Below are 21629 nucleotides of genomic sequence, written 5' to 3' on the forward strand. Positions count from 1 at the left end.
ATATAACTTGATATTCATTCATTTTGCAGAAATTTTTAACCCAAGTGGAATCATGAAAATGTACAATAATATATTTCTCATAACTTTACTGTGAAAAAGGAATCATGTCTCCATTGAATGTGAATATTGAATTGGCCACACCCACAGGATGCTGAAATGGAAAGATAAGAAGTCTAAGAAATTCAGCAGTTACACAAAAGAGGAATTTCGTCCAAAACATAATTAGTGACATCAATTCAATCATTCATTTTGACTGCTTATTTATTCTTTTTTTTTTTTTTTTACCTGATTAGACATATTTCACTGAAGTAGGTTCAATACTGTCAAAAATATTAGGGTAATAAATATTAGAGACAAAAAAATGGATTTCTCAAATCTCACTACAGTATATTAAAGTTTGGCAGTTCAAACAGTAAATTCTACAGTTCATTTTATTTATAAAACATACATGTATTCACATACAATACAGTACATTTTTTTTTTTCTATATGACACTCTGGGATACGTCTCTTTCAAATGCACTATTAAATTGCACACTGATATGTTTGTGACCCCATTATGGCATGTTTCACCTGTCCTGTACAATTCATGTCATTTCCTGGTTTACTTTGTGTCGTGACCAAAGTCTGCTTACCTAATTCCATTTACCTGTCTGGAGATGCTGAAGGATCTGTATGAGTGTCTTATGCTGTCTAGCCCCTCCTCGGCTCGCTGTCCTTTACTTTAAGCAGCAATGATTGAATGAACTGCCCGACGAGAGCTAAATGAATGAAGACGTGCCCTTTGCTTTCTAGAAATTTCCCTAATTACCTTTGGCACTGATGTTTAATAACAACAACAAAAAACTCTGGGATTGGTTTGAAATCGATTTATGTCATATGAAGGTCAAGTCTAGAGAATTTCTAAAATCTGTTATGTGGGTCCAAATACTTTTCTGACAGATTTATTGACAGAACTACAGAATAGATTTTTATATGTGGATGTGGAAGAGGCTGTATAATGATATGAGCACAAGAACATGATTGCATGTAAAATCTGTTGCAATTGTGTGACCATTAATCTTACTAGGAAATGACATCACGTGTTGAGTGCATGGTCGCCTCATCCCTCCATATTAAACGGCAAAGACAACACAGGACAAAAGCAGTGGAGTCCATGAGCCAGCATGCTGATAGACTTCCCCCGTTCCCCACGCTGGTCTCTAATCTGCATGCAGACAACTTCTATGTGGATATTTGGATTTCCTCACCATAGCAACAGAGCTGCAAAACCGTGCTGTACAACCTCTCATCAGACACAGTCGTGCCTTGGCATCGCACGGCACGCGGGAGCCAGACGAAAGGGAGATAAGAAGAGGAAAGAGAAGGGAAGAGCACACCGCTGCCCTGCACCTAATTCTCTGTGGGAATTCTCCTCATTAGGACCATGACAGCTCAGTTACAACGGCTCCAAAGTGCCAAGGTTCATGAGAACAGCCGGCGGTCAAGCATTCATTCCTGCGCTCAGCTGAGAGACAAATGGAGGGATGCAAAAATGTCACTCTTTGCTCACCGTGACCGAGCCTCTCTATGCTGAATCCTTTTGTGTCAGACTTCGATCAAGCGCGGGTTAATTGCGAGAGAGCGGCTGGAAGATCCCCCCCCCACCACCACCTCCTCTTCCTCGTTGCCAATCTGTCCGTGCCTCTGATTTTCCACTCATTCTACCTCTCTGGTCTCTGTTTACTTCTGTCTGCTGATTTCTCCACCCCTTTCTCTCAGTCTCTCATGCTTTCGTGCTCCCTCCCACAGCTCGCTATCTCTCCTCCCCTCGTGCCTTCAAAGCCAGCAGTCTGCTCATCACTCCAGGGCTGCTTGCTACATGATCTCTTGGAAAACAGCGTCCACGTCTTGCTCGAGCTGCTTTATGTGCAAGCCTTAAGATTTCTTGCCCAGGACAGCAGGATGCTCCTGCGCTGGCACTGATTCCTCTATTTCTCTTCTCGATTTCCCCTTCCCCTCCCCTTTCCTAATCTCCTGCCCTCTGACCCTGATCCCCTTCACCCCAGAACCCTATTCCCTCTCTTTTCCCCTTCTTTCTTGACCATGTTGCCATGTGTCCACCGGCTCCAGCCTGTCCTTGCCTTGCTCTCCTTCACTTTGTTGACTCAAGGGGAAAATTGCCCAGCCACCTGCCTTTGCCCAGACCCTCACACTGTGGACTGTAGCGGCCGAGGACTTACCCGTCTTCCGGACGAGATCCCCTTGGACGTACGGAGGCTACTGTTGGCAGACAACTGGATCCCACGGATTCCTTCGGACTTCCTAGTGCTCTACAGTGACCTGGTCTACCTGGACCTCCGCAACAACTCGCTCTCACACATTGAGCCGGGCACCCTTAGCACTTCTTCCAGGCTGGTTTTCCTGGATCTCGGCAGCAACAACCTGACCGAGATCCCCAAAGGGACTTTTGGAGAGTCGAGGAGCCTAATTAAGTTGCGCTTGGGCAACAACCCGTATCTGAGCATGGTCAATGAAGATGCTTTCATGGGTCTTACCTCCTTGCGTGAACTAGAACTAGAACGCAATGCCCTGTCCGGGCTACAGGTGAGTGCCCTGAGCCAGCTGCCCTCCCTCCGGGTGGTTAGGTTAGAGGGCAACCCTTGGGTGTGCAACTGCAACTTTGCCAACCTATTTACCTGGCTGGTGGAAAACAGTCACAAGCTTCCCAATGGTAAGTCCTTGAATTTGACATCAACTATTGTAGCTTGTTGAGCCTTGTCTTACTGTTGCATAAACGTTACTGTATGACAAGATTCTTTGCTATTTATATTACTCCAGATTAAACAAGGGACCTCTTCCTCTGATCTAAATTTAGCTCTCTCCCACCGCTACAATGACTACAAGGGATTTCCAGAGTAATGACAGATAAATGAGGACAGTGCCAAAATATTGTGCAATGTTTAAGTATGCAGTGATGCCCTTATCCTCTACAGAGCTCACATTTTACATTCCATATGGGGATGTGGTTTGTGAACATTGGACATGCTACGCATGCCGAACACCTGCTTATTCCCGCCAGGCCAGGGTGCTTGTGTGTGTGATATATCACACAGTCGTTTTATGGACATGCTATTTATCTGGGAACTTTCATCAATTGCTTCTTGCTGTGATATTGTTCTGCTGTTCATTGAGGTGACAGTGATGGAAATAACCTGTTTTTTCTGATCTGTGATTACTTTGTGGTAGTATTCACAGAGGTTAAAGGGGTAGTATACTCAAAAATATAAATTCTGTAATAATTTTTGTTGTTCCAAACATATAACATTCTTTCTTGTGTGGAACATTAAAGAATAAGAATTTTGAAGAATGTTTCTGCGTTTTTGTCTATACACTGAAAGTCACTGGGGTCCCGTGTTGTTTTGGACCCACTGACTTTCATTTTATAGACAAAAACTGTTGAAACATTTTTCTCCTTTATTTTCCTTGGAAGAAAGAGGTTTGGAACAACAAAGTTTATAGTAATGATGATGGAATTCGAATTTTCGGGTGTTTTACTGTATGTATTACTCTTCTGTGGTAATACCATGTTTTTTTTGGACTATAATAATTGTACCATAACAAAACCATGATGCATGAATATGGTAATCATTCGGTATCAAAATATACATGAAAGTAAGATATTAACACCCTTAATGTACCATGGTATAGCCATAGTACTGTTTTTAAAGTAAAGTTCAGTATAAAAAGCTACTACTTTTAGGATAGATGTTCAGGTATAATCTTCAGACTCAGACAGTCATAAAAACATATTTTGTGAGACAGAGAAAGAGAGAAAATTAAAGAGCATCATTCTCAGGGGAAGGGTCACAATAGCAAAAAAAAAAAAAAAAAAATCAACTTATTCAGAGATTCAGTTCATTGTCTGATAAATACAGCTCTGTGAAATAGATCAAGATTTTCCACTGGACACTTTATTTGACATTCATCGACATCGAAATTAGAAAGAAGCATATTTACTGAAAGCAAAACATAAATTCCTCTAGTGACTGAAAAGTACACATATTAGTGGTACTATGTAGCTGAAATAAAATGCAAAAATAGATCACAAACATATACAGTCATCATCTGTTTTTATTCTCTTCGACATATAGTTTATAACATTTCATTTGAAAGTTGTTTCATTCTGTTTAAATACATATTATACATGTAGCAAACCTGTATATCATTGTGATAAATGACGGTCACTGTGTCTTTTTATGGTTTACAACAAAACCCACAAGCAGCATAAACCCATAAATCAGATGGTGAATAAATTGACTCTATCTCCCTCTATCTATCTGCATGCTAGATTTTACCGCAAGAGGACAGGGAGATTTACAACTTGAAATTGTATATACCGTCCTAGTTATCATTTCCCTGTGGATAAAATGGAAAATAGATAACTCTGAACAAACATTATCAAATGGGCAAACACCATGCAGCCCCAGAGCTCCATTATGTGTCATTTAGCTGAGCTGCTTGCGCTGTTTGTTTACATATGAACATGACCTTACTTTAGCGCAAGGAGAAATTAACAGCTTCTCTTGCGGAGTAACCACACAATGGCTAATAAAATGCAGTCCTCATGAGTACTGTGAAACATATATGCCTGGGTTCACAGACAAGGCTCAAGCCTAGTCCCAGACTTAAATGCATGTTTGAGCTGTTTTAAATGAAAGCAACTTGCACTGACATATCTGAAAATATGTCAGTGCCATTGTTTTGTCTCTAGATGCATACCAGTGATGTTTTGTTATAAGGCACGTTTATAAAAGCTACTTAAATTTCCTAGTCCTGGCTTAGTCTAAGCCCTGTCTGTGAAACCAGGCCCTAGTCTTTTCTAAAAGTATCTGAGAATGCAACCACAGTGAACAGAAAATCACATTTGACTATTATTTGTCATTGCATTCACATTTGCTATGCTAATGTCCATTTCAGTTTGGTCATTAAAAAGAAGTTGCACTGGGTGAAATATGAGATCCCTCAGTGGCTCCGACAAATACATTCATCATGGGCTTTCAACGCAGTTATTAGAGGGTAATAATGAATTGTACGAGAGAAGGAAGCCAAGCTCACATCAGCATCAGCATCAGCGTCAGCAGCAGACGGGGAGCCAAAAGTGGAGCCAAGCCTCCGGCATACCCACCAACAGGCACACCGTAGATGCACTCTGAAATTGAGTTAGGAGCGCACATCTCACCTCATGTTTTCCACTTATTTCTGCATCACTGGGCTCTTATGACTTGAGGAAGTCGGAGAGCAGCTGGTGATAACTACAAACAGCCTAGAATGACCTTTGTAGCGGACATAAACAGATGACTGGACTGTGCATGGACAGTATGTCCTAATAGGCTATTTATCTATCTAGAGATGGACTTCACTTATATGATGAATGAGAGTACCATGCTAATTCATTTAGATTTAGTGACTGATGTGTTGTGATCTAATCAACGACTGCTGCTGCAATTACTGATTTGAATACAGTAGATTATGCTTGGTGCATTGCATTTCTAGTATAAGAAATGTGATAGTAAATTCTCAGGAGAAAGAGAGTCTATCGAGAGATGGTATATTCTGCCTCAAGGTTTAGGAAAATGGAATTTTAAATCAAATAAACGTTGTAGCTGTTCTCCTCCTATCAGAGGAATGGTTTATTACCCTCTTAAACTCTTCAGTTGAACTGCTGATCTTACCCGAGATGCTTTGCGTTGGTCAGACACAATTCGCGAATGCATATCTGCATTATCAGCGCTCACCGTGGATTATCCCCTTAATGAGAAGATGGATTTCCCAGCAGCAGGAACTATCAGTCCCTCTATTTCTAGCTGCATGAGAAAAATGATAAGAGAAAGAAATTGTTGGATTAGAAGCTGAAAATATTACTGTAGATTATCCTCTCACCGTTGCTTCTGATGTGATCTCAGAGCTTCAGCAATAAATTATTCCCAAAGTTGAGTTATTCAATAGCATTTTCCTTAAATCATCTGCTGGTTTGGATAGTGATGGTACAGTAAGGGTCATTTAGGTCATTGTTTACTTTCTTAATGTCAAACAATTAAAAATTGTAATCAAATGAATTACATGATCTGTATTATATAATTGAATTACAATTCCCAACTCCAAATTAATAATAATATTGAAAATATTATTGATAATTCAAAGTCACTATAGTGGCATTTATAAGCATTTAATCGATTTATTCAATTCCAAAAAGTGCCTTTAGAAGTCTTTTTTTTTTTTTCATATATTTGAGCATGAGACCATTTTTTGTTTTGGGGAGGGCCATTTTTACTGGACGCATTCTTTCTAGTAATTTTTTTTATTTAATTTATTTTTGTGAGACTGCACTTTCTAAGTTTTCTTTTGAGGTTGTGGTCATTTTCATTTAGAGTCGTCCTCTGCATTGCCTGGCTGAAAGATGATTTCTTGGGTCAGGTCCAATAAATTTTGCTCAGAGCTTTGGAAAATGGACATTATATTCCGTCAAAGAGCTGTTGATATGTTTATGCTTAATTTAGTTTTGGTAATTGTCTTTGGACTTTGTCTTACCCAGATATATAAAAAAAAATCATAAGAAACATTGCTGAATCCCAGAATGACCATTTTATTCTCAATCTCTCTGCTATTGCAGTTTCAGATGCAATTATCTACCACATTCAAACTGATATGTTCAGCTGAAATGTTAAGTACGCACTTAGGTTCAATAGCATAGTATTTGCAATCTGTATGCGTGTGTTCAATACACAAGTATGTGGCATCATCACTATGTTTGACAGATGGAGACTCGTTTGGAGAATAGAGAGCGTCTAGATAATCCTCTGTGAGCATCAACAATCAAAATAAATGAGAGCCCATTACAGTCGATCACTGCCAAGCCTGGTTTATATCAAGACCAAATCACTTGAGCTAATGGTCACAGGAAACAGTTTTTTAAGTCTATACACACACATAGATCGACAGATAGACAGACAGAGACATATATACTGGATGGATGGCTCTGCTTTTATTGACATCACTGATTCTACGCTTATCGTGTCTGGTGTGTAGCTAGTGCAGACTTGCTCTGCGCTTGTTTGTGCTGGTGCTCTTTCACACATTTTGATTTCCCATGTGCACATGTGATCATACGCCCCTGAACACAGACTAGGCAGCCTGGCAGTGTGGGCTGCAATGGATAATGGCTGATGTAATGATTTAATGGACTGATGGGCCCTTTACTATGTGACCTTTGAACTATGCCTGGTGGATGAAGGCAAAGAGCTAGTCACTGGTGGTTGCCATTTAACAGATGGATTAATATGAAGTTAAATCCGATCAGAAAGTGAACAGACGTTAACTACTCGGCTTATACATATAAGACTAAAGTGCCTTTTTTAATAAAATCAACATAAAAAAAATCAATCTATAACTTTAATGAAGATCAAGATCAGTTTATGAATTGTATACAGGAGAGGGGGGTAAGAAGTGCTGCCTTAATCTAACCAACTGTGCATACTTTTTATAATGTGACCATGTATTTAAGTGACCCATCATATGCTTCTGCTTGTGATTAAGAGATGCACATGATATATATATATATATATATATATGACAAGATGGCATGTATATTACTACTACTACTACTACTAATTGTTATTATCATTAAAATTATTCTAAGATTATTATGAATATAATTGTTTAATATAATTATTGTATATTAATTTGCATATTCCTTAACATTTCTCCACATTTCTCCACAGTTAAATGTGGCAGTTTATGCTTTTATTGGCTGTGAGAACTTGAATTCCCTACATAGTTTCACCACATGAAATCAATGTGAAAATTTACGATTTTACGAAAATAACTTGACTCTTTTTGACACTCACACAAAGTGTCCTCAGGAGAGGATGTGTTCAGTGGACTTTCTCAGTCTACCAGCAGCCGCTGCTATGAATCTTTTACGAGGGAAACAAGTGTAAACATGATCCACCGCTGTCATCACTGCTCATGGTTGAGACAGAACAAAGCGCATCTATAATTAACATCACCTTTGACCTCAGACTGCCCTGACCAGTGTAAAAGTAGCCTGAAGGGGCTCATTTTAACTGATTTACAACCAGCTGTTTACCCAAGACGTGTCAACTGAAAACCTTATAAACTGACCTCAGATTGAGATGAACGTCGCTGATCGTTGGCCAACACTTTTTTCCCCCAAAGCAACACAGTTTATTTATTGTAAACATTTTATAAGTATGTTTCCTAGGAATTGAACCCATGACCTCTACGAATTGATTCACACTCAGTGTTGAACAAACCACTTGAATAAGACTATTTTCCTAAGCTTTTATCATGTCTAGTCTTTAATCACATGATCAAAATATGACCTGCTAATGAAGTAAACAGTCAGACAGAAATGGCATGCACACACACACAAAAACAACAACATTATAATTAAACTAAATTCCACCATCTGGCATGTCCTAGGCTGCATATCGACTGGCATGCTGTACTTTCTGCATATATCCTTATTATGTAATAGAGATCAAATAAATCCTCAGCACATAGTTTGTTTTAAATGCATGTGGTATGTTCTGCCCCCACTGCGGTTCTGACTGCTGGCATGTTTCCGTAAGTGCGATAGTGTGTATTTTTTGCATGCTAAAATAACTCCACCGTATGCTTCATGCCACAAATGGTATGCAGAGTATGTCTAACTAAGAGCAAGCCTGTGTGTTTCTGTGACATCACTGAGTCCCTTGTTTGAGGGAAACCCCTCCTGATTAGAATGAGTCACGCACGGCTGTTGCTGACACAGGACCGAAAGCTTCTTTACTATAATATCTCGCTTGCTAATTCTCTACCTCCCCTTGACCTTTATGTGAGCTTCATCTTTAACAGTGATTTTCCGTTTAAATGCTAATACATGCAAAACAGTTCCATTTTCAGAGCTCAATCAAACAGCTTATACTTGTACCTCCAAAGAGAGCCCTTGAGTTTCTGTGCAGTGTATTACAAGGTAGAGAGCAAAGCTAGAGTTAAGCTGAGGTCAGGCAAGGTTGTCAATACGCTGAAATGCACACCGACTATTCATGCGCCTACAATCAATGGCCTGAATGGAGTTAGAGATGGGGAAGATGCCAGACTCCAATATCAGGCTCACGTCGGGCAAGTAAATCAATCACTGGCGAGAGAGTGCGTTACACCGAAGCATTCATTCCTCTTACCAGACGCTAATTTTGAATGTAATCCATCAAGTGCCGACAATCACCTGGCTGTTCGCTTGCTTGATGGCATTTGAATCCCTCACTTGTTCACTATATAACTTGTATAGTGAATGCCACATGGTTCACTATATGGGGAAGAACTAAATGACAATGAATTTTAGTGAAGACATAAATTATATCTATATACATATACATTCTATTTCTGATTGAAAGATATAGAATGTACTGAATGTTAGATTGCTTATGTGCCCAACTATGGTTTCGGGAAACGCCAAATCGTTGAACTATGTTGGTAACGAACGGAACTTTTGAATTTGGCTAACGCTTCTTTCAGAAAACAAGTGTCCCGCAGTACTACAAACCACACCCCTACTAATTACTCCCCGCTACCTTAAATTACGCCCCCTACAATGAAACTGCCATTCGAGATGTCATCAGAGCCCCTTCCTCTGAAATTGCTGATGTTGTCACTAGTTCTGCTCTTCTTCTACTTCAGTTTCCTCACTTTTTAAGCTTCACTATCCTCATAGTGATAATACATACCGATCGTGAAACATAAGATCACCAGACGCTGTACCAGTCATCCTGTTTGATTTAATCAGTTTTTTTAAGTATTTTCATTTTAATTTTATGGAAGGGGTAGGTTTAGGGTAAGGTTTAGGTTTAGGGGGTAGGTTTTTAGCTATAATTACCATTAGGGGTGGGCGATATTGGCAAAAAGATAATATCACGATTTTATCACGATTCTTTTTCGTGCTGGTTTTACACTATTTTGAAAGTGATGGAGCATTACAGCCAAACTAATGTCCCTATTTTTAAAAACAAAGCCATAGGTAACAAATAGGGATGTCCCGATCAGGTTTTTTTGCCCTCGAGTCCGAGTCCGAGTCATTTGATTTTGAGTATCTACCGATACCGAGTCCCGATCCGATACTTCTATAATACATAAAAAAAGAATAAAGAAGAGCGAAAAACAGATCCAGGATGTTCCTTATTTTTTATTTAATTCACCTTATTTTAACATTCAACAACTCTGTTAACAAACAGAACACTTCTGTGTTTGGAAGAGCATTAGAGTGAGTAAATAAGGACAGAATTTTCATTTTTGTGTGAACTATCCCTTTAAGCAGCAGCATGTTTACTATACTCCCTGTTAACACAGTCTCACCCCAAAACGTCACATACTGACGCGTCTTGACCATACGGCAACATACGACGAAAAGGGTACCCCTAAAACGTCCATATGTGACGATTCGGGTTATGGGTAGGTTTAGGTATGTGTTAGGGTACCGCTAGGAGGCGTTGCTGGTGCACTTATGTCTTCGTCTCATATGGACGTTTTAGGGGTACCCTTTTCGTCGTATGTTGCCGTTTGGTCAAGACGCGTCACTACGTGACGTTTTGGGGTGAGACCGGGCTGTCCCTGTCTATACTATACTATACTGTCACTTTAAGACCAGCGAGACACGTCTAATATAAACGCACATGACACGCACCAGAGTTTCTCTAAAATGTTTGCTTTCATTTTACAATTAACCAACTGTGTTTATGTAAACCTTGTGTGTATTTGACACTGCAACAAGACTCGTAAGATAACTTAGTCCAGTAACTAGGCGCATGTTAGAACAGCGCACCAGAAAAAATAAAAAATCGTGATACCCCTAATTACCATGAGTGTATTAATTTGATAGCATAGTTTATTTTATGTTTTACTGCTGTTATTTCATACTTCATTAGATTCAAAAGTAATATAAGCTACTAAGCTAGTCTTTCTCCCAAAGATTGTTTAGGTCAGTGATATCCACTCGAAACTTGTAAGTGTAACATAGAGGGGCATGGTTTGTAGTACTCGTGCACCCCAGGTATAACAGGGTCAGAATAAATGTTCAAATTGACAGAATTAGGCTTACTCCCTGTAGCAAAACTTATTTAGGTTGAAAGGTCAGAGAAAATCAGCGTGATTAATCTCAGCTATCCTGGACACATGTTTGACAGAAGACTATCTTTTGACACTCAGGAGAGAGAGAACTTGACACTGTCTAGGCACAGCTCGTCTCAGATCCTCTCATTAAAAGCAAGCGAGTGTGTTAGTTTTCCTCTGGGCCTCAGAATCTGACCACTTTGAGTGTTCACAGCTCTGCTTTCACAGCCGAGGGTGTGAAGAGACCTAGTATCGTTTTCAACGTTTACAGTGTTAACATGCACCTGAAGCAAAATGCAAAACTTCATCCTATCATTGAGTCATATATTTTACAGTTCCTCTAACAAGACATTGTGGCAGGATGAACAAGGAACAAATTCCTTTTAGCAAGTTTTATGGGTCATATTTATTTGAATATTAATGTATTTTAAAATGAATATATTCTCTATATTATTTTTTTAAAAGTTTTCTATTAAATATAAATTTGTTTTTTGACAAAAAAAAGAAAAAAAAAGAGAATCCTGAAATAGTTTTTATCACTGTTTCTACAAAAATATTAACGTTGATAATGTTTTTGAGCATGTTTCTTAAACACCAAATCAGCATATTAGAATGATTTCTGAAGGATCATGTGACACTGAAGACTGGAGTAATGATGCTGAAAATTCAGCTTTGATATCACAGGAAAAAAATACAATAGAAAAGAGTTATATTAAATTGTAATAATATTACTCTTGTTACTGTATTTGGTTCAAATAAATGCAGTCTTGGTAAACGGAAATAAACTGAATAACAAAAAATAATAAACAAAATTATTAAATGAAACATTGCATCAACAAGCTAAGTGGATAGATTTATGTTAAGAAAATTATATAAAAAAACGCAATTTAATAATTGCAAAATACTAACAGAAATACTATATATATATATATATATATATATATATATATATATAAACAATTCTGTAAAAATTATCCACATGTAGTAATTTCCATTTGAAACCCTCTGCCCTGTTGTCCTGAACCAACTGTTCTGACTCATTCTTCCCCTTCCTAAATAAATTCAAACACTCCCCTTTATGGGCTCTGATTAATATTAGCTGCTCCACTTTTCAGCTTACTTTTTTATGGTAGGGGAACATACTGACACCTCAGTATCAATCAGAGCATCCTTAGTAGAACAGTTCCTTTAAATAAACTTGACCTTTGTATTCGGAAAACAAACATATTGAAAATTTCCACAGGCTCTTTATAGGACAAGTTGTTTTTGCCTGGTTAGTGCCCTCAATGAACACAACACATACATCTCAAACAGTGTTCAAAATCTCCTTGAACCGTGGCACAGTGCACCTGCGGACATATAAATATGATTGAAATTTCAGAAACCTCATATCTGCAAAATATAGCTCCAATATAGCAGGCTGCCCAGGCCACCAGTTCAAGTACAGTAACCTGTGACGGAAATAAATCATTTGCAAACCGTAACCAGGCCACGATGCGCTGAGGTTAATAATATTTCCTGCCACAGAGTATTGATTAATTCATCTCTCTCTGAGCACAGCCTGTGCTCTCCATCTCCTAAGAGTGAAAATAGAAGAAGAAGAATATACCTGGCGCAGGTATATGTGAAGTGTTAAGAAACATTAATCAACCTGGAGAGGCGGGTGAGGATCACATGATCAAAGAGAGCCTCTTAAAGTGCCAAAGGCCAGTGTCTGAAGTTAGCAGAGCGATGAGTGTGACGAAGCTATGTGAATATAAATGCAGGCCGTTTGTCTCCTTCATCCTCCAGTGAGTTATTCTGACACTAAAACACATATGGACTGTCCAAGCTCACATTTCAGACTTGTTCTTGAATCTAATGTGTAAATCAATATGTCGATACATAGACTCTTACTTGGAGATGAAAGAGAAAGTAATGTAAATGCTGTGAGGTGCATACATTTTTTTTTTTTTGCTATGTACTTATATAAATGTATGTTATAGTTATAAATACAGTTATCAAATCATGTTAAAACAATTAGCAGTCAGAGCAGCAGTTGAGCCTGAGTTTGAGTCCTCTTTCTCTGTATTATCTCTATCAATAAAAGTGGAAAATATTGTTTATCATTAGAAAAATATTTTAGAAACAATCAAGGCTGTCAAATAATTTACTCAAAAAACTAAGAAAAAAATTGGTTATTTTAGACTTAAAACTATGTATATTACACTGATTTTTTTACCACAAGCTAAACTCCAACTATGCTCCACTTCAGTGTTTGAGGTTTTCCATTACATTTGGCTCCGGTATCATCCACCCACCTGCTCGACTTCCCCCGGTACTTCCACCTGTGAGTTAATCATATCAACATGTCATGCCTGATCCCTGCAGGACATTTAGCCCACTGAACTTGTTTATCTAAGAAGCCAGTAATTTAACACAAAAATACACACCAGTTTCTGTGGAAATATTTACAATGTTAAGTTCCTTGCTAAATATCTGTCTACAGCCATGACACAGTTGTTAAAGGGGTAAAATATGATGCTATATTTTGTTTATTGGGTGCACTAGAGGTTAATGCTTTAATGTTCAAAAAACATTATTTTTCACATATTCAGCACCTTAATCTCATTGCTAGTCTGTCTGAAACAATCGTATTACAAAGCATCATATGGCCTCTTTAATCTCATGACCTGTGATGATGGTGCTGTGTTGGAAAGGACAGGTGACGCATTACGTATCATATTGGCATTGGGTAGTCCTGGCTGTAATTGAGAACTGGTGACTAATGCCACGAGAACAGGTATCAGACTAATATCATCCTGTAAATAATATCCTGACAACCTCAAGGCCTGTGGAGTGTATCAGTCCACAACTGTCCATGATTTTTTAGCCAACAGGTTTCCTTTTTCAAATGATCATTTAGTTGCCAGAAACGAACATGAGTTTCAGTAGCATAATAAAAGCACACGGCTGGCTGGTGTCAGGACTGAGGCTGAGGCCATGACTGTGACAACCCATATTTAAATTGTCTTTATAGGCTTTAATTGTTACATCAGATCCTGTTAAATGAAATTACACGTGCGTTTAATACGCACTGACTGTGAATGTGACCGCATATTACTGGATAGCACTTATAATGCTTGTACATACTGTAAAATAACAGTACCTCATTGAATTGGAATTAACTTCAGAGCTATTATGGTAAATTAGTATTGAACTCCCATGACAGTCAGCAAATCCTTCATCACTTTTTCATCACAGCAAATCTTTCATCACACACAAACAATGTGGGAACCCAGCATGCAACACAATCCTGTTTTTTTTTTTTTTTGCTTGTGTGTGTGTGTGTTATGAGTGAAAATGACCTACCGTGCATTGATTTTGCTGTATATAATTTCTGAATATAGTATTTTATAATAAAATATCACTGGTAGATTATTTATTCATTATTTTACATGAATGATGCATAATGTAAAATAATGAATGATATTGAATTAATAATGTAGAATTAAGCATGCTATTTTTAGAATAAAATACTATAAATACAGAAATGTATAGCGAAATCAATGCACAATATCTTGTTGTTTTCCCCCCTAATAACACAATATGGTTTAAAACAAAAATACAGTAAAATAACCAGATCTTGTTGCATGGGGAAATTCCATATAAAGGGGAATACCTATAAGCCCTTGCACTTGATTAATTCAATTTTAAAATAATGTATAAAGTGCTTCACTGTAAATTTCAGAATAATTTATTAAAAAAATGTTTACATATTAATTGTTAATCATTGTTTTACATTATACATCATTTCCGGGCTTATGGCTATCACCCTACTGTAATACACTGTAAAAAAAAAAAAAAAAACGTAAAAAACAGCCAGAAAATTTCTGTTAAAAAACAGAAAAATACTTAAAAAAAATGGTAATTTCTTCCCGTTGTTTTTACGAAAAAAAAAATGTATATTTAACATTGGATTTCAGTAATATGATAATATTACCATCCTATTGAAGTATTAATATCTGTTTTGTACACTGATAACTAGGGCTGGGTATTGACACAAATTTCACAATTCGATTCGATTTCGATTCACAAGCTTGCAATTCGATTCGATTTCGATTACGATTCGATTCGATTCAATATCGATTATTTTGGCTATCAGGTACAATACATTGCAAATTTTCTCAAGGAAAACAAATCTCTTAACTATTATTGTAACTGGGAGTCATTTGTAGCCTATAGGCTTCATTAGCCTACTATAATATTGAAGATAAAAATTAACTGATTTGTATACAAACACTTAAAATACACTTTTATTTATTTTTATAATAATAAAGTTATATGAAATCATATACAATTTTAAATGATGGCTGTCATAAAAAACTTTCCAGATTTATTCAAACATGCATTAAATATTGAAGAACATTAAAAATTATAATGAATATATAATATGGTGCATATATTTAACAAAATGCTCCTCTCTAGAGTTAACTTTTCTAGCTGACTAACGAGTTTATGGCACAGTCTATGGTTTATGGTCACTGGATATGGTTTTTCTGAGGTAAATGTGACGTTACATGACATGACATTGTTTACTAACCTCTTTGCACGGTTGAAACACTGATTGAGCGATTCCATGAGACATGATACGGACTTCGATAAGTTGTACTCTATCTTTTAACACACTTTCAGATGCTCATTCATGTTTATTTCGCGCTGTAACTGGTGTTATTAAGGCGGAAGAGAAGATCACGTGCGCTCCGCGCTGCTGCTTCTCTTTGAGCTGCGCAAGAGCGATCTCACGTCACAGCGCCAAAACGCTTTATGTTTTTGAATTTCGTAAGAAAATGGACGTAATTTGAAATCTGAGACTTTGTTTCATATCAATAATAACAAAGCACAAAGATTATTGCGATTTATTGGATGGGATGCGAGCAACAATGATCCATTCATTCCTCAACTGAAAACAGGATGATTAATCGATTCTTGGGATTTAAGAATCGATATTGTTTCGTAAAAATGAGAATCGAATAAAATCGAGAAATCGATATTTTTTACCCAGCCCTACTGATAACCACCAATCACAGCAGTGATGAGAGTCACATAATCAATCAAGCTCAACACAAGCAGTTTATCCACAAGAAAGTTAATACTAATATTTATAGAAGCTGCACAGTGTCATTCACACAAACATTAAACACCATCATGGTAACACATGAAATTTTAAAAATGCAATAAACATTATTTAACAACATTAAATGTAACATAAACCCCTAATGTACATAACTGATTAGAAAAAACGAAGAAAACTATGAAGAAACAAAGTGTTTCTTTGTGAATTGTCACAGGGAATTGTGGGAATGTCAATTTACCGTTTTTCACTGTAAATTATACGAGTTGTTTTTTCACTTTCAAAAACTGTAAATGTAACGGTATGTTACAGTAAAATTACATTAAATGTACCGTTAGATATATTACAGTTATTTACCGTATATAGTACGGAAACTTTCTGTTAACCAATTAACAGTTTTTCACTGTAGCATTTTTACAGTCTTTTACCGTTAAAATTACGATCATTTTTTACAGTGTATGTTATCTATGTTATCTGTTTCACAGTAAAATGCAGAATTTAGTAATTTACTGTAAAATAGTAGTTGAAGCATGCGAAATGCTTGCAGTGTTTTACAGTACAGAGCAAGTGAAAATGAGAGATGCTAGATTCACACTTCTGTCGTCTTCTGCTGTTGTGCAGCTTTCCCACACAAACTGTGAGTTCGCTCTGGATATAGTTACATCTCCCACACAGAGCCTCACGCTCCAGTGCATCGGATGACCTGGCAGTTAAAAGCAATGAGAGCGAACATGTCATCACTCCCATTCTTCAGTGAGACCGCACGTTCTGACTGCGAGAGAGACCAGTGAAAAAGCCCAATACTTGTTTTATCATCTTTGGATCTCATGACATGCTCCTGCTGTTTTATTTCTTGCGTTCAAGCGTTCAGCCATAGAAGAAAACAAGCCAGCCTTGATATCATTTACTTTTCTTTCTTATTTCTTTTTATTTTCTGCTCATTTAGATGAAGATGCATTCTTTTCTGTCGGATTCCTCTGCGTAAACTCTAATCACTCTCTTATTAACATCTACTCGCATACACAAATATATAATTTACGTTTATATAATGTGAGTTGATTATATTTCTCCGCGCAGCTGATAGCTGTTGTCGGATATTCTTCTCTGTGGATTTCATGATTATGTGTGGTAGATGTGCCTGAGTCTCATATGCCCTTGATTCAGTCTCATTAACACACAGCAGTGAGTCAACAGGGTCACACTGAGAGTGTGTGCTTGTGTGTGTGTCTTTTACTTCTGTTTTAAATGAGTGAGGGCTGACAGTCTGACTTCTGTCCTGGTCAAACAGTGGCATAAATAAACATGAGAGCTATTTTTGGCCTTCTCATAAGCCCCCTGCCATTTCATTTCCATCTGTAAAAAAATCCAAAAGTTCTTGAAACGAGTCCACAAATTCCATTAGTGTCAGATGAGTCTGATCTGAATGTCCATACAGTGCAATTGTAGAGTCCTTGTATGTAAACTAATATAGCTGTACTATTATGGTCATTGTTTTTTTGTCTGTTACAGTATAGTCCAGTTTAAACCAATGATATCATTAAATTATCAGATATACAGACAACATGAATGTCTATATATTAGGGTTGTGCAAAATTTAAAGTTTAAGTGTGAGTGTGAATTGATCACAACCCACATGAAGTTACATTGGAATAACAGGAAGAGTAATTTACTGTATTTTATAAAAAAAAAAAAAATTATATTTGTCTTTAAGTCTCTTATTCTCACCAAGACTGCATTTATTTGAGCAAAAATGAAACAGTAAAACTGAAATTTTATCACAATTTAAAATAACTCTTTTCTTTTTTATATATTTTAAAATGTCAAATATGCCGGTGATGGCAAAGCTGAAGTCTTCAGTGTCACATGATCCTTCAGAAATCATTCTAAAATGCTGATCTACTGCTCAAGAAACACTTTTTAAATCTTTCAAAATAGGCCGTTAAGCCACATTCAAACTTTGTCCTGCTTTCTTAGTTAAAATTTTAACAATCTTCCACTCCACAGTAGACTATTACTCAACAGCCCATGCAGGAAAGTGTACAGCCAGAGGAAGACCACTTGGGCTTTTAGGCCTAAATCTGTTTAAGCAACTGCTTTGCACAGTTTGTTTTATGGAAACCATGTACATTGATCTAGCCATTGTAATGTGAAGCCTATATAATAATAACTAAAAACTATATTATGCTTTTGTGTTTCTTATACAGGTATAGAAGGAATGGAGTGCTCTTTGCTCACTGATGGACGCCGTGTGCCTCTCAGCCAGCTCTCCCAGGACAGTTTTCGGGAGTGCCAGATCACCCTCACCCTCACCGATTTCTTCATCATCATCTTCTCGGGCATCTCCGTCTCGGTGGCCGCCATCATGGCCAGCTTCTTCCTGGCATCCACCGTCCACTGTTTTCAGCGCTGGAGCAAGGGCACTAAAGGGGACGAGGAGGAGAGTGAAGAATGAGGAGGGAGCCGAACGACCTTCAATATGATTCAGAGCTGCCAGTTCTTGACAGAGTTCAAACAAACAGCGTGACTGAACAGACACCAGGTAGAACTTGAGCAGAAATAGCCTGAATGATAGTGGCTAGCACGGATGCAGTACCCTCAGAATCAAAGGATTTTTGGTATGAAAGTAAGCCTTAGTATGCAAACTTCCAGGTTGAAGGAAATTCTTTGAGATCCTGTCCCGCAGTAGAATTCTCAGTGTTATTGTCCGTAGAGTTACCCTTCATGTAGTCAATATAAAGTTAGCAAATTTCAACTGTGCTACTTGTTGATTGTGCCAAATTAGCACAGGTAGGCAGCAATGGTTCAGACCAGCGCTGATGAAATGGCTATACGAAGTCATGCAAGGTGAGTCAGAAGTCAAACGATCCAGCTTTATACAGCCAAGTATATGTGATGGAAGCCATTTTCTTTCCATTTTGAAAGGATGGGGGAAAATAACATGAGCTTAGAGAGATTTTAGAAAGCATTACCTGAAATTGAAAGTTTAGAATAGAGCTTAATGTGAATAGCCGTGTCAAATGCCGCACTTTAAAATGGTTCTAGCTAAGTTACACCTGCCCTCAAAGCACCAGGTATACTGGTTCAGCCCAGATCTGCCAAAGAACGCTTCGACTGAGGGACTGAGGTTAATGTGTTTTGAAATATAGATTTATTTTTCTTCAAAGAGAATCTGTAATCTTAGCAAGATTACATTTATTTAGCGTAATTATGGTACTACTCACATATTTACCCTTAATGTGACTGAAGACAATATTTATGGGATAAAGATAAGTACATACTACAAATGTCATTGTATTATTCATGTCTTAAAAGGTATATTTGAAAAAGGCATGCAGTGGGCCTAAACAGTATTTGGATATTTAAGTCAAACTTCTATATTGCCATTGCAAGATTAAACCAAGCAAAGCACAAAAACAACAAACAAAAGATTTGTGATCGGTTGAAATAAAAATGCCTTATATGATGTATTTGTATGTTAATGAATAATTCAATTAAATGTATACAGAAGAAAAAATTGCTTTGAGACTGTTTTGTGAAAAAAGCAATTGCAGAAAAGGGAAGTACAGCATCCTTTCTTTGCAGAATTTGTAAGTGTGACTTAAGTGTCCAAATATGTTTTGAGGCCATTGTACATTCATGTGTCTTCAGATTGCTGTCTAGTGTCTCTCAACTAATAATAATAATAATACTACAGTGTATAACTAAATTTGTTAATGATGTCAATTCCATCAATACCGTCTGTTTAAAGAAAATTATTTTGTCAGTAGACTGTGTGGGGCAAATGATTTTCGAATGTCAGGAAAAGACATTTGATTGTTTTTTGTTTTCCTTTATTATTACTTCAACATCTTGCTTCTTTCATATCCTTATTTGAAAGGGCTTCATGTGTCTTAAGAATTGGTTTATTCGTGTCTTTTGCACAATCAATCACGTTCATTAATATCCCAATATCTTTCACCATCCACTGTTCCACTTTTGCTGTCCATTAGCAGATGCTCTGGATGTGCTATTTTGAGAATATATAGCTTTTCTCCAGACAGGTATCACAACTTCATTTTTTGCAGTGCATGAATAATTAATCGGATCTGTGAAATGAGGCAGACAGTGTGCTAGTCTTCAAAAATGGTGGGGATGGAAAAAGAAATCATTGTGATTCAATAGCCGTCTTATTTTAAATTAATTTTATTCCAGTCACAACCTCAGCCATCATATTGTGTTGGATGTAAGAAAGCACGAATGCATATCAATGTAGTGTAAATTTTCCAGTGTCAGGACACGGTTGACCATATGCACAATCTTTCAAAGCTCGACTGTAGCATGGTATCATCAGCATAAATCAAACCTGCAGCTTTTTGCTGCAACCCCCCCTCATACACACACACACACACACATATTTACCCAAATATTTATAGCTAGCTGTATGTATTTGCAAGTGAAATGAGGTATTGTCTTCTTGAAAATTCCGAATGTTATAGACACTTCATATGCCATGACAATGGAGCTGTTTAGCAATGACGTCTGTTTGTAGGCCGACCTCGGCATGGTTTCCCATTGGAATTTCAAAGTTTTTGAATAGCAGGTTATGCTTTATGGATAAAATCAAAAAAAAAAAAAAAAACATAAAATAAGAGTAAAAAATAATAATATGAATGGCCATTCATGTTTTGTTCTGCAACATACATTATACATAGTCAAACCTGAAATGTGAAATTTGAAAAAGAAAATGTTTTAAAAGTCGCTATATAAAGACAATCAGTTGTTAGATTAAGCATCTTATTATTGATATTTAAAGAGGCCATATTATGCCTTATAACTAAGTCTTGAATTTGTTTTTGGGGTCTACTAGAATAGGTCATATTCATGCTTGAATGTTCAAAAAACATATTTTACATTTTTTGCGGCACCTCTCTTCCCAGCTGGTCAGTAACGCTCTGGGCTGCGTTTCCCAAAAGCATCAGCTGATCTTAGAACAATTGCCACCAATTGTCTCTAAAAGCAACTTAAGGTCCTTTCACACTGGACGCGATTTTGACGCACGAATAATTCGCGCGATGGTTTTATTTTTTGATCAGCTGTTTGTGTAATGAGTGCTTCCACACCGAACGTGAATGTGCTGCGGCGAAAAAACGACTTTTATTTTTTTTCGCTTCGATGTCGATTTTTTTTTTACTTTTGCGGAGACAGAAAAGGCTTCAGCCAATCACATACTACAAGGACAACGATTTGAAAGACAATGTGTGGCGTAGCATTGCCAACCAACTAGGTTATCTCGACTGTGAGTATATAGTGTGATAGTTTTAGTCCTGTGCTGTGTAGGCTAGCAGGCTAAACTACATTTGGGATAGAAAGCTAACACTATTATCGTCAAAGAT

At 37.3% G+C, this 21629-nt stretch overlaps 1 protein-coding gene across 1 annotated transcript; it reads left to right on the top strand.

The window, feature by feature from the left end:
- Window positions 1–420: 420 nt before the first annotated feature.
- Window positions 421–20852, top strand: lrrc38b (leucine rich repeat containing 38b). Its single transcript, XM_081357080.1, has 2 exons — window positions 421–2712; window positions 18462–20852. Exons 1-2 carry the CDS (start codon window positions 2085–2087, stop codon window positions 18707–18709), a joined length of 876 nt encoding a protein of 291 aa, XP_081213206.1. The 5' UTR covers window positions 421–2084; the 3' UTR covers window positions 18710–20852.
- The last annotated feature ends 777 nt before the right edge of the window (window positions 20853–21629 follow it).

The sequence above is a fragment of the Scardinius erythrophthalmus genome (assembly GCF_964197995.2).
Source record: "Scardinius erythrophthalmus genome assembly, chromosome: 25".
NCBI classification, from domain to species: domain Eukaryota; kingdom Metazoa; phylum Chordata; class Actinopteri; order Cypriniformes; family Leuciscidae; genus Scardinius; species Scardinius erythrophthalmus.